General features: G+C 40.8%; 1 protein-coding gene across 2 annotated transcripts in view; it reads right to left on the reverse strand.

Annotated features, from left to right (window-relative positions):
- The window catches only part of DOCK5 (dedicator of cytokinesis 5), a 234853-nt gene that overhangs the window by 68738 nt on the left and 151796 nt on the right, over window positions 1–14319 (reverse strand). For both annotated transcript variants that reach the window (XM_036240517.1, XM_036240516.1), the window contains exons 19-25: window positions 9017–9114; window positions 8691–8780; window positions 7173–7273; window positions 5274–5408; window positions 3261–3372; window positions 2026–2096; window positions 1132–1238 (exon numbers count right to left, since the gene is read on the reverse strand). In XM_036240517.1, coding sequence (XP_036096410.1) covers window positions 1132–1238; window positions 2026–2096; window positions 3261–3372; window positions 5274–5408; window positions 7173–7273; window positions 8691–8780; window positions 9017–9114 — 714 coding nt within the window. The remainder of the gene's footprint in view (window positions 1–1131; window positions 1239–2025; window positions 2097–3260; window positions 3373–5273; window positions 5409–7172; window positions 7274–8690; window positions 8781–9016; window positions 9115–14319) is intronic.

Consider the following 14319-nt stretch of genomic DNA (forward strand, 5'->3'; position numbering starts at 1 on the left):
CATCCTTAGAGGCAGAGATTATCCTAGCACACTAAGATGGTAGTAATATTACATGTTCTTCTTTGGAGCATTTGCTAACTTTTGTACCACTTCCAACTGTGTCTTTGCAACTGGTAAAATCTCTAAGCAAGCATTCATAGGGTCACAAAATATCAAAAAAGCTTCTAGTTCAAGTCCTTCCTTTCATAGAAACAGAGGTTGAGACTTAGAGCAAAGTTACATAGTTAGGCATGGACAAGGCCAAGAGGCTTCTCCCACCATGACTCACTCAACTTTCCTCTTTTGAGGAGTCCTCCTGGTCCTCCCACACCCCCCCCCAGGCAGTACAAATAACATCAGGTCACCCTGAGGACATCCTGACCTGGTGGAAGATGCAAAAGAACTTCCCACAGCTGCCCACTCTAGCCAGTTTTGAGTTTACTGGGGGTAAAGACCAGGTATTAATGACCTCTGCCCCATCAGCCCTGGGACAGGAGCACAGTGATTTAGATGTAATAGCTACCTACTTGACTCTACAAAATATTTCATCAGTTAAGGTGTTTTCTACCCCTCCTATCCTGCCAGCAGTTGGCTAGTAATATCCACACCCCCCCCACACCCCCACACACACAAATAACACCTTTGACTTATAGTGTTTGCCAATTTCCATGGTGCAAATACTTCCACCGTGGTTAAGTTTCAGCTACTCAAGTGACATGACTGAGCATGGAGTTGAGAACAGATGCACATAATCAGCTGTGTGGACCAGTGGTACCCAGAACACACTACACTGCTGACCCTTGCCCCTGGTTTTTGAGGATATACTAAGTATGGGTCAAAGAAGAAGCATTTATTTAAAAGGACCATCTTTCCTGCTTGCTTGTTACTTTCTGGGGTTCCTACTTTGCAGACAAAGCTCTCTAATTAATGAAACACTTGACTGTCCTAATTAAGGAGTGCATGATTTTGCTCTTTTAGGAACTAATGGAAATACTGAACTGACTTCACCTTTTCCTTAAATCTGGTTTCCCAGGAGGTTCTTAAGTGCCAGCAAACAACTGGCAAGGGCATTAATGACATTAAAAAGGGGCCAGTTTTGGCTGGAGAACAAGACTAGAATTTCAGTACATAGCTGTTTTTGTGGAGACTTACCTGACTGCCGAAAAAGATTACTCTCTACTATCTTGGTCATGCAGTTAAGCTTCTGGTGAACTAACTGGTTGTCAGGAATGCTTTGAATGAACTTGCAGAGGAGCACACTGGAAGAAAAGCCCTAATAGTCAATGTTTTCATTATGTCAAGTTCAAGGTGTCATCATACTTTTCTGAGATTAGGGCATAGAGAGGTTTACCTGGAAATCTCTCCCAAATGACCTGAGAGTCTATCTCAAGGAAGCAAAAGAGAGGCTGTACTCCTTGCTTACTCTAGGGTTCAGCCTTCGAGCTGACTCTGCTTAAACTCCCAAAGTACACCCAGGCCCATAACTACTTTCTAGACTTGCCTTAACACTCAACTGCTGCAGAATCCTTTTCTGCTAACTCCATCCTAGTGTCAATCACCACCTGACTTTGCATTCCTGGGCTACTCAGGTAGAGGGCTGGAAGAATATTATTATGTACATTATTCTGTAGTTAATTTGAAGGCTGTGTGCGCTATTTCCTGAGACAGTGCAAACCTCTTCAGAAGCAGGTTTTGTGTTGTCTTCTGTACCCTCTCAAAACAGAGCACAAAATGGTGTTCAGTTAATATGTGTTAGAAGAATAACAGCGTATGTAGCAGCCCAGGTCCCAGACAAGCAAGGGGGCTGCTTTTCTGTTAAAGTCAAGAAACAAGCCCAGGCGGTGTGGCTCAGTGGTTGAGCATCGACCCATGCACCAAGAGGTTGCTGGTTTGATTCCCAGTCAGGGCACATACACAGCTTGTGGGCCTAATCCTCAGTGGGGGGCAAGCAGGATTAATGTTCTCTCTCATCGATGTTTCCATCTCTCCCTCTCCCTCCCTCTCTCTCTCAAAATAAAAAAGAAACAAATGTTTGCCATTATTTACCTGAGCTCAACAGGATCAAACACAAGTTTGACATCATTAATTATGCTAGGAAGGTATTTCAGAGCTGCACCCTGTAAGAAAAACACCAAAGGCAGATATAGTTGTCAAGCAGGACAAATATGGAATTTACTACTTGATCCCAGGAAGAAAATGCTTGGGTCTTCACCCTGGCTGCTTTGGCTCAGTGGTTAGAATGTCAGCCTGCAGACCAATGAGTCGTGGGTTTGATTCTGGTCAAGGGCATGTACCTTGGTTTTGGTTTGTCCCCAGCCCTGGTTGGGGTCATGCGGGAGGCAACCAGTTGATGTGTCCCTCTCACATCAGTGTTTTTCTCTCTCTCCCTCTTTTTCCCTCTCACTCTATCTGAACAAAAATGGAAAAATATCCTTGGGTGAGTATTAAAAAAAAATAAAAGGCTTGGTTCTTAAACAGGGAACTGGGCACAGATGTTCTTGCAATGAAGAGGAAAGCTGATGTAATACACAATCTCCTAAAACCTTTTTCCTGAAAAGTCAGGAGGCACAGCTTTCTGTCTTCACTACCAACAGGCCCTGCCCATTTGGGATTCATTTTTCTATCCAAGGAGGTAGTTAAAATCTTGACTTCTCCCCCGCAACACTGTCATCAAGAGTAAAGAATAAATAGCCCTGGCCGGTTTGGCTCAGCGGTTAGAGTGTCGGCCTGCAGTCCAGAGAGAGCCGGATTCAGTTCCTGCTGAGGGCATGTACCTCGGTTGCAGTTTGTCCTCAGCCCTGGTTGGTCATGCGGGAGGCAGCCACTCGATGTGCCCCTTTCACACCGATGTTTCTCTCTCTCTCTTCCTCTCTCTCCCTCCCACTCTATCTGAACAAAAAATGAAAAACAAACAAACAAAAAAAAAACACCACAAAACAACAACAAAAAAACCCTGGGAATGATGAAAATGATGGTGACTTTGAAGAATAAAAACCTGTTGCCTATACCATCAGAATCAATGGGCTGAATTCACAGGACCACACAAGCTGTCCAAGGGATGTCTAAAAGGGTAGCTTATTTTTGGCAAACTGACACTTGAGAATACAAAAGTACAATAAACGTAAAACAAGGTTTCCCCCTGTACTTTCTGTAAGTCATACTAAAATCCACAAAGTTTCTATGAATGCTGATTTACTTTGTCTCCCACCAAAATTAGTTCAATGCTGTCCAAGGACATCCTCAATGACAGCATCAGCAGTTCCCCACAAAGCCATTCTGACCTTGATCTTGATAGCTTCCTCCAGGGGCCTGTCCATTAGTGTATTGAAAGAAAGAAATAACTGGCGGATTGAATTATTAAATTCATCTCCATCTTCACTTTGGCCATAAAATCTTAATAGGGAAAAGAGAAAATCAGTCAGATTTTCCACCCTTAAAAGAAATGTTCATATATATATTTTACCTAAACAATGCTGGAGGCCCATGCCTCCCTGGTCACCACTTTGAATTGTACAAAGAGAAGTCACAGGCTGCTCTGAGATAGTTTCAGGAAGAAGCCCAGTAGGCTGACAAGATATTACCACCTTATATTACCATCAGGGTAGTAATCTGTATGTCCCATTCTAGCATAGAGCTCTCCAATTGCCCACTATGGTCAGCCAGTCAGGAGGGATTCCCTCATGCTGTCTGAAGACCACCTTGTCAATATCCTCCATGTCAGTGGTCTCTGGGCATTTCCAGCATGGAGAGAGAACAACAGGAAACGTCTCTGCCTGAAGTAGCAGATGATACCAGCATGCTTGCCTGCCTTCCTCAGCCTATTAGCAGAATGTCCAATAACCTAGGGCGCCCCCAGCTAACTTCTCTGACATTGCACACCTGCCATGTTCTCTTCTTCAGCGTCACTCCATCCATCCTCCCTCATCCTCCTTTTCTATGTCACTCTTATCATTTCGTCTCATCTAATCAAGTCCTAATCATTTGAGTTGAAGTTTCAGATAATGGGCAGAAAAGCTCCTCACCCCAGAAATGTTCGGAACCTGACCCAGTCTGCCCATCCAGTTAGTGGCCCTCTATCTACTAAACTGGCCATGCTGGCGATGACCTGCTCTCCAAGAGGAGCCTTCCCAGGACACAGGACACTTCAGTCTTCACTAATTCGTGCTTGTTTGATTAAAGCATTCTTCAAGATTTGTCCATTGACTGAAAATTTGGTTCTTCCGTATCAATAAGTATTATTGAACAAATGTGACATTTTCTTTCTTCCTTTCTTTTTTGGTGATTTAGACATAGTGACAAATTTCTTCCCTTAAGAATTTATATTCCTATTTGAATCTTTATCAAATGTATAGGTAAAGATAGGGTGTATTACATTTTGATAGTGAGTATACATTTTTAAAAATTTAATCAACCACTTAAATTTTTCTTTTGTAAATTATATTTTAGTTTTTTTATTGTTTAAAGATATTTGTCATTTATTTCTTGACTTATAAGAGCCTTTAATCAGTAAAGCTATTCACCTCTGATCTGTACTATATGTTACAAGGTTTTTATGCAGGTAACTTGCTTGTCTTTGTTTATAGTTCTAAATATACACATTTTAAAAATACATATTCAAATCTACAAACCTTTTCCTTCTGCCTTATAAATATATTTTAATAGTTTGGAAACTATTAAAATAGTTTGGAAGCTATTCTAAGTGGAGAGTAAGGATGGCACTGAAGTTGTGAGCATTCCCAGAAAGAATACTTCCTCTTTCTTGATTTCTTCTCTTTTTGAAGAAGCTGCTATTCTAGGAATCCAAACTGAGAATTATCCTATCTCTGTGGCTTAGTTTTATCAGGTAGGTAAGCATGGTGTTGGCCTCAGGGAACATTGCCCCAAATACTGCTACCACTCTCCCTCTACTGCCAATAACAGCTCATGGCCCCAGATTTGCACACCCAATACTGTCATAAAGCCCCTTGCTGTATTAAATATACTCTCTCCACAGGAACCTGCCTCCCTAGAGCTGCTTTCACCAACAAAGTCTAAGAGCAAACTGCACATTTTAGCCACCTATATCCCTAAGTCCTTCTGTCATTGCTGCCCTGGAAATTCTGCTGATCCAAAAGGACTTCACATGGGCCTGCTCTAATTGCTTCACAGTCCACTTCCATCTTCAGCCCTGAAGTTCTGAAATTTGGCACCTCCATGATCCAGAGCTCAGAGAGCTGAGCCTGAGCGTGCGGATTGAGGAAAGCTATATGAAGAGCGAATGGATAGCATCAATATCTTGTCACAGTGACCATTACCTCAAGTAGAGGACTCTAGATTGGATGATGAATCTAAATAAGTACTTTAAGGCTTTCAAAGCAGCAAAAAGCAGTTCTGTCTTGCTGGAGTCATCTGCATTAGCCACATAAAAGTTCAGTACCTTGGAGAGTTTCCTTAAAAGGGTGAGAAAGAAAACAATGTCAATGGAGCAAAGTGGGACTCAGAGGCTTGGGGCACACCAAGCACACAGGGAGGAATATGGGCACACTGGGGAAACGGAGGTCACAACGATCATGATCTTTTCTCGACTGTCGTGAACAGGGAATTCAACTGCTTTGCAGTTTAGTTTCCTCACTGCAGTTTACATTCGGAGCTTCCCGTCTGCTTAGAAACTAGACGGTTTCTTTCCCTTTGTAGGATTTTAAAACAGGATTAAGAAATGAAAGAGTTAGAGATTCAAATCCTGAAGATATTTTAGTCTCTGGTATGTTATACACAAATTTTTAGATGTTCCTTGTAAGGGAGAGATTTCCTGTCTGAGGTAGTCACCTTAAAAGATGTCTAAAACTGCCTCCAATCTACCCGAACCTGTCGGAATCCATAAATACGAAGCCAGATGGAAACACCATGAGTGTGGGAAGAGGAGAACACCCATGGTTCCTAGTTCCCAACAGTCGGCCCTGTTCTGAGACTGCAGACTGCTCTTTTTGTCTTTCTAGTCTTCAGACGAGGCATTGCCTTAATCTTCTGCTACTCCACATTTTTGAGGACACCAATATTGTGAACTTTCCTCTGGGGAATCTTCAAGTTCTCCAAGAGAAAATGTACAGGGAAAACGAAGAAGTGACCAAATCCAGATTACTCTCACCTGGAGTGCTGCATCTGGCTCTGTGTAATGAGGACCCCATGACAGGATTTCATCACCTGTGGCTACTGCCCTCTTGAAAGGTAAAGCCACTGGGTGAAAACACCCATTACTGGTGTATCCGCTGCTTTCCCCAACCCAGTGGGCATTACAGCCATTGTGTTAGCTAGTGACCATGCTACAGGACACCTCTTCTATGCCACTTATGTTTTATTACATTCCTGGACATGATTTCATGCAAATAAAACCAAGAACTTTCTTAGAGAATCCAGAAAAGGACATAAGGGATGAATGATCTGACCTAAAGATCAGGCCAGCAGCCACCCTGCTAGATCAGTAGTAGCAACTGGCATGATCTGGCAAAAGCCACTGTCAGAAAAAAGTTTTGCCAATCTCTACTATATTCCTGTCATTATTTATCGCATTGCTTTGCACAGTAATTGGGTGACAGGCCACACAGAACACATGATAAAGTGAGCCCTCCGGGGAGAAGGACAGAGTGAGCATGCATTGCTCTCCTCAGTCAGGACTCACAAACCAAAGACAGAAGGAAGGCGACCCTATGGAAGAGGGAGAGACCATTCCCTCTTATGCAAAAGAAGGAAAAATGAAATCTCATATCTTATAAATAATAATTCTACACAGCACTGTGGTGTAGGGTTGAGAATCTGACTTGCTGTTCTATTAGACATGGTTTTGCATGATCCACTGATGATCCCCCTGGGGCCTCAGGCTAATCTCACTACCACCCGATTCCAAAGGTCTTGGGTTTGGTCACCTGTCCTGGCTTATGCTCCTGATGGCTTCAACTCCTCTCACCTATATATTCTGCATTCTCAAAGATATATAGTCTTAACTTTTCTGTCCTTTCCCAGAAGGAAGAGCCTGAACTTCATGTTTGCCAGGGTTGGAATACTTAGATGACTTCTCTTTCCACCAGGAAGCCTGGGAACGAGTATCTGCCGTGGAGCTACGTTTACTTAGCCTATGGCCCTCTTGTTTCTCAACAACCAGTCCTAAGAGTGAAAACTCAATAACCCAATGACAGGTAGCTCCCTTGAATCATACTTACACATATGCCAAAGTGGCACTGAAGTGCTTGTAGATGTAGGTTTCCAGGACAGGATTAAAATGCTGGAACTTGATGTCTCCTATCAGTGAAATAATAAACACCTGCCGAAGGTGAAACACATAAATAGTAGCACTGTACAAGCCCGAGGCACTGTCACCAAACTGAATTTAACACTGGGTTGCTGTCGTTTCTTTCTTAACCACATTTGTAGCATCCTTACTACTACTCCAGCCAAAGTCAAGTCTTGGGGTTCCTTTTTATTTAAAGTTAACAGAAAGACGAGTATCTGTCAGGCACTGAGCTAGATGCTGTGAGGAAACCAATGAAGGCATCCTGGCCTCAGGGAGCTTACTGTCTCAGAAGGAGTACAGTGCACAAGTGACATACGCCAGGGAAGATAGTGGGATGGGAGCGGGAGGATATGGATAGAGGTTTCCTGTGGGAAGAATAAACTCTGACCCAAGGGTGTAGCTAATGAAATACTCCATGACATTCTTCTCCTGAGTGCAGTGTGAGCGCCCCCCAAAACTGAGCTTCTAGATTTTTGCCTCCCAATTTTGCCCTCCTACTGCAATCAGGTGCATAATCTGCAAATAACCTCTTTGCACCTACTCATGTCAGAATAATGTAAAAGAAGGACCACCAGAGACTTCCACGTCTGCCCGCTGCCCTCTGCTGTCCCGCAGGAATGTGTCTCCAGACCCCAGGGCACAGAGCTCAGAACCACAGTCTCTTTTTCCTGCAACCCTGACCAGGTATGACCTCAGCTGAAGGCATTTCCCGCCTTTATCTTACACCTTGAGCACTGCTTGAATTCACTAGTTTCTCCAAGCTGGTGAATGACCTAAAGCTGTAATTTATCTTCCTTTAGCTGCAACATTCACGTAAAATTCAGCACTGAACTAAACCCTGACAATGAGAAAATAATGCCTGGCTTGGATGTGTCAGCCTTGTCCACTCCACTGCCTTTTCTGGCCTTCCCAGATCACCCTCCCCCTGCCCCCCGGGTCTAGATTTCAGTTCCTGGAATGGACTGTGTGTTTGAGTACTTTGTGTGACAAATGTAATTGTCTGCAGGGCTGTGCATGATACGTGTATGTGACTAAGATTCATCTCTGACTTGTGAAGTCAGTGTTCCTTGTGTGAACACACATACACACACATGCTACAAGCCACAAGCATCTCTGTTAGTGGTTTCTCCTGGTTTAGGACTAGATAACATTAAAGTGATTTAAAGTGATTCGTGATTTCTAATGTAATACAACCTTGCTTTCTCTCTTGAGAAAGGGAAAGCACGTCAAAATCGAGATCTAATAGGAAATAGAAAAAAGAAAGGCTCTGAATATAAATCAAATGTTTCTAATTTTATTTCCAGAAATTTAGCCTCAAGAAACAGTCAAGACAGAAGTATACAAATATTTATACAGGAGACTATTCATCACAACTATTTATAATAGTGAAATAACAAAAATTAACAGTTCAGAGAGTTAACACTAGTTAATATGTTTAACTGCTTACCAGTGCATCAAACACAAGAAAGTCATATGTTTCATTGTCTGACATTTCCATCATTATGTTAAAAAGTGCATCTAGTGTATCTTGCAAAAACTGAAGAAAGAAGAACAGAGAGGTTAGTTGGTGCTTTCGGTTCAGCTCCATACTGCAGAAAGTTGGGGATAATTAGGTTTCAATAGCATAGGTTTAAAAATAGCATTTTCTTACAAATCACACACTTGCTTTGCAATGTATATAACAAGTTTCATATCTACAATAACAGGTTTAATATAAAATGTTGAAGTAATGATACAATGGGTATATTTCTAAGTGTGAATACACAAACATACCTTAACAATCTCTCCTCCATCCACCTCCATTAACTTCTTTAAGTTGTGTTTAATGTTCTGGAAGTTCGAACGCCAATTTAACAAGCCTAACAAGTCAACTAGGAGAAATGACCACAAACCATAAACATTAGACACCGATTACAAAGAGCAGCCCAGATCATTTCAGGACACAGCTATAGAACTCTCTAGAAAAGACAACTGCTCTTAATGGTGGCCAATGCCTTATGCACTCTATTAATTTACTGTGTCCTGTCTGAATAAGAGAAAAGCCCATGGTCTTCCTTCAGTTCTCAAAGACAAAAAAAGAATTAAACCACTAACATTCATGAATATGAAACGATACCTGAACGGAACTCACATTTTGCAAATAATGACATCACAGCCACATAGTTGATGCCTAAAACACTCTTTTAAAAAAAAGTATTTCTTTATTTATATTTTTAAGTAACCTTCCTACCTCTAATTTGCTGTACTGCTTAATCTCTCCCTTGTCACTGTGTGTGTCTCAGTGGATTCAAAGAGAAAAGGGAACTTATATGCATGCATTAATTCATTTAAACACCACACCCATACTGTGGAGATTTAATTTTTCCGTCTTTGAGATGAGGCGACAAGCTTTGTGAAACTGAAGGTCATACAACTGCCAGGAAGTGGTAGGACTGGAATTTAATTATAGATTCATCTGATTCAAAAAAACCATGTCACTGCTACTCTGATATACTGCCTCCCCTGAGTTCTGCAAAGAAACAGACAAGCAAACCAGATACATTGCTATTTCAAGGGTAGGGAGAACAGATTCATGGCCCTTATGGTAAGTCTGGGACAAAATTCTTGGGATGACTTTGCATTTAAAATGTAGACTTTTGAATCTGTAAGCCACTTACAGCTTTAATGAAGGTTGAGCTACTAAAGTGTCACATGGAAATACGGCCGGCATCTGGACTGTTACCATGTCATCATTTTGTTCAGTACATCAAGTTACCATTACTATTAACAGAGCTTAATGTAATAAAAGCAGCACTACATACTTTTCAATCAATGGACTTATATAAATATACATATATAAGTAGTTGAAAACACATACTATTCATTAGAACAAGTCAGTTTGCTTCACAAGTATTTGTTTTATTGCCTTGCATATTGTTTAGTCCCTTTGAAGTCTCCAAACCCCAGTGCCTAGAGACTCCCCACTGTCAACAGAATCAAGTCCCAGTACTACTCACAGAAGGCAGTAAGGCCTCACCTATGGCCCTCCTGCCAGCCACATTGCCCACCATTCTCTCTTTATCCTTCAGCAGACAGATCAATTCACTGTCCCTCCCACTTGGTACGCTCTGAAATAGCTCCATGTCTTTGCATACATTATTTTCTTTATCTGAAATGCACCCAAATACTATGTATTTGTAAGCCCCCTACTTAAATTTCATGACCCATCTCAAACTTTATTCCCTCTGGGAAGAACTTCCCCATCATTCTCTGCTGTGGGCATTCCTTTCTACATATACATATACATATACATATACATATACATATACATATACATATACATATACATATACATATACATATACATATACATATAATAACAAATAATAAAGACACATTTGGTATCTCATTTGCTCTTCCCGTAGATATGAGCCACTGGAGGGCAGGAATCATACTGCTTTCATTCTTATTCTCTATCATGCTGCTATGTACCCAGTAGGTGTTCAATATATGTTTGATGAAAGAACCAAAGAACTTACATGCAAATATGTACAACCAATCAACACAGACATTAGGCTGGGGAAAGCAGGGTGGGGGGAGCAGGAAGGAGAGGGTCAATGGGGAAAAAAAGGGGGGCATCTGTAATACTTTCAAGAAAAAGAACAGATGAATGAATAGATGAAAAGAAAACTGGTAGTCCTGAGGAAGCTGGTCATGTGCTCGATACAGTTCATCAATTCTTTCATTCATTCAGTACTTAAAAATAGGCATTGTGCTAGGCCTGTCCACTAGGCACTGTCCACTTCCATCTTCCCATCTCTACTTCTGTCACAGGCTAGTCAATGGTACCACTCCATCTATACTCACTTCACTCATTGCTGCCTGAGAAAAAGGATTTAGGTAATCTAGTCACCCAGCAGTTTCAAGCATTTGCAAGGAACCTATCAATCAGCCCAGAAGTGTACTCCCTAAAGATATTTGCATGCCACATCACTGCTAATATTAGGAATACATTTGGCATCTGGTGAATCACAGGTCTTGGGGCTAGAAAAGCGGTGGCACAGAGTTATGGAGACAGTCCTGGACTGTGTTTCTGTAATCCATACAGGTTGATGCATATGGCTCTAGCTAATTTTCATTGCTGCAAAATATGTTATATCCTTGTATACATGTTCCATAATTGCTTATTCATTCTGTCAATAAACATTTGGGTCATTTCTAATTTTTTGCTATCACAAACAATGCTGCTATGAACATTCTCATAGGTCTTCGGGTATCCAGGTGCAGCAGCTTCTCTGAGACATACAACTAAAGTGGAATTTCTGGATCATCAGGAATGACCATTTCAAGTGTACTAGATATTGTAAGATGTTATCCAAAGTGTCCCAATTTCTATCCCCAAGAGAAGAATGTAAGAAATCAGGATACTCTAAATCCCCAAATTTAGGATAGTGGATATCTTTAGGAGAGGATCAGAAACCATATCATTTAATAAAGAAAAGAAAGAGAAAGCCATACAAAAACCATACACTTTGAAGTTATATACTTATTTTCAGACCCAAGACCACTACCACTAATGATCTCAGGCAAAATATTTTAGCTCTTTAATCCGATTATCTGATCAGTAAACTGCATTACTAATGGTAATACTGGTGTCTTCATGTGCTAGGGTTTGGATGACTGGGAATGACTTGGCACAGGGCCCCACACCTACAGGAACTTGAACTCCCTTCTCCCTTTCCTGAACAACAAATCTATCCTCACCCTTCATCTGGGGCCAGCGACAAATAATTCCATGTAAAACATTCTTTTGTTATTTTGAAAAAATGAATAAAGACTGTATAAGCTCTGTCTGTAGAAGGGCCAGTGGCTTTTAACCTTCTGAGTCAGAACTGTCCTTCTAAGGCTAAGAAGACATGTCTTTGGTCAAGGTCTCTGTGTGAAAGAATGGTTATCCTCTGGATCAGGGAATGCCCTGAGATCGACGGCTTATTACTTTCCAGCTTCTTCTTTCTCAGGATGTTACACTGGTTCTTTATCTTCTACATCTAACTAGAGAATAATTGACAACCCCCAGTTATTATCTGCTCCTCTGAATGCCCTGCTTTCCCAGATGCTCGTCTTTCCCATATCTGTCCCCTTCCCATTCACGCTGACGGAGGTTGGTCACTTCTTTCTGGTTTAGATCAGTTTGCCTCCTTAAACTTTCTTTGGGAGAGGATATTATTTAAGATTTTTTTTTGATAGGATGCGTTTCTTTTTAGGTCTGAACACAGGAATGAGATGCCAACACAGGAAAGAGTACAGTTCCGCCTGATGGACCTCCCGTGATGGTGGAAACTCTGCCTATCTGTGCTGCCCAACACGAATTGCCAGCCACGGGAAACTCCTGAGCCCTCAAAATTAGACGAGTGAAACTAAGGAACTGAATTCATAACCTCACTTCACTTCACTTGATTGAAGTTTCACAAGCCACAGGTGGCTGGGGGCCGCGACAGCCAGCAGCACGGGGTTAGCAGAAGGGGGTTGTGAGAAACCAGAGGGCAAGTGTTTAAGCTGAGCACTGCTCCCTAAATCGTTGACAGGGAGATAATAATCTACATTAACAACATGGTTATCTCTAACAGAAACTCCTTTTGCTTTGCAATAGGAGTTAATTTTCAAGCTTTCATTACTTATTTTCTTCGAACTCTAGTCCTGGGAAGGATAATCCGATGTTTTATAAATGCTATTTCTCTTGAGTATCCCTTGATAGTCCCCAAAGTATATTAATGCTTTATGTAGTCTGCTACTACATTTTAAACAGTAACATTTTGAGCCCTGGACAGTTTTGCTCAGGGGTTAGAGCATCAGCTCTCAGACTGAGGGGTCCTGGGTTCAATTTCCGGTCATACCTGGGTTGCAGATTCGATCCTCAGCCCCAGTTGGGGTCATTTGGGAGGCAACCAATTGATGTGTCTCTCACATCGATGCTTCTCTCTTCCCTCTCTCCCTTTTACTCTATCAAATGAATAAATGAATGAATGAATAAATGAATGAATAAATAAATAAAATCAACAGAAAAATATCCTCTGGTGAGGTGAGGATTAACAACAAGAACAAAAAAATAAAATAACATTTTGAAATGTCATAGTTTAAAATTTGGAAAATGCCAAAGGGAACAAAGAAAATAAGAACTATCCAAACATTTAGTTATTCCTTTGTCTTTTTCTGTATACATAAAATAATGATGATAGTAATAGTAACAGTTAATACTCATATAGTGTTTATAAGGGGCTAGACACTATTGCTTTGCTTTTATTTATTTTAATTTACATCATTCTTTGAAATATATACTATTATTACTCCCATTTTAAAGAAGAGGAAACCAAGTCACAGAGAGATCAAGTAACTTGCCTAAGATGAAACAGCTGGAAAAAGGCAGGGCTGGGATTTGAATCACTGGCTCCAAATTGTCCTCATATATTAAAACAAAACTGAGATTATACTCTATGTAGTGTTAAAAAGTTTTCACATTTGTGATTATGTTTAGAAACATATTTGGTAGCTGCATGCATTTTGTCATCTTATTCCACTACATAATTTAAACTGATCCCAAGTGTTGCACATTTATTGTGAATAACAGGGAAACACCTTTACATGTTAACCCCTGTGCATACCTCTCATTGTTTATTTGGGTTCCATTTCTAGGGGTCAAATTACTGGGTCAAAGGGTCTAAATATATTTTAAATCTTTGATATACCTTCTAAATCATCTTCCATAAATATTGTAACATTTCACCTTGTATCAGCAGTTTATTATATTTACTTTTACCTAATAAGGATTATGTCATTGATACAAGTTTGTCATGTCTTCTGTGCTCAGAAAGCTTTCTGGTTTAAATTTTTATTTTTGTTTTATTCTTAATCAAGAGGATTTTTTCTGAGCAGTTTGAGGTTCACAGAAAAGTACAGAGAATTGCCACATATCCCTTCATTGTTCCCCAGTTTCCCATTAACATCTTACATTAGTGTGGTACCTTTGTCACAATTAATATAGTTTATTAACTAACACCCATCATTTGTTAGGGTTCACTCTGTATAGCACATTCTGTGGT

Source organism: Molossus molossus, unplaced genomic scaffold (assembly GCF_014108415.1).
Source record: "Molossus molossus isolate mMolMol1 unplaced genomic scaffold, mMolMol1.p scaffold_m16_p_4, whole genome shotgun sequence".
NCBI lineage: Eukaryota > Metazoa > Chordata > Mammalia > Chiroptera > Molossidae > Molossus > Molossus molossus.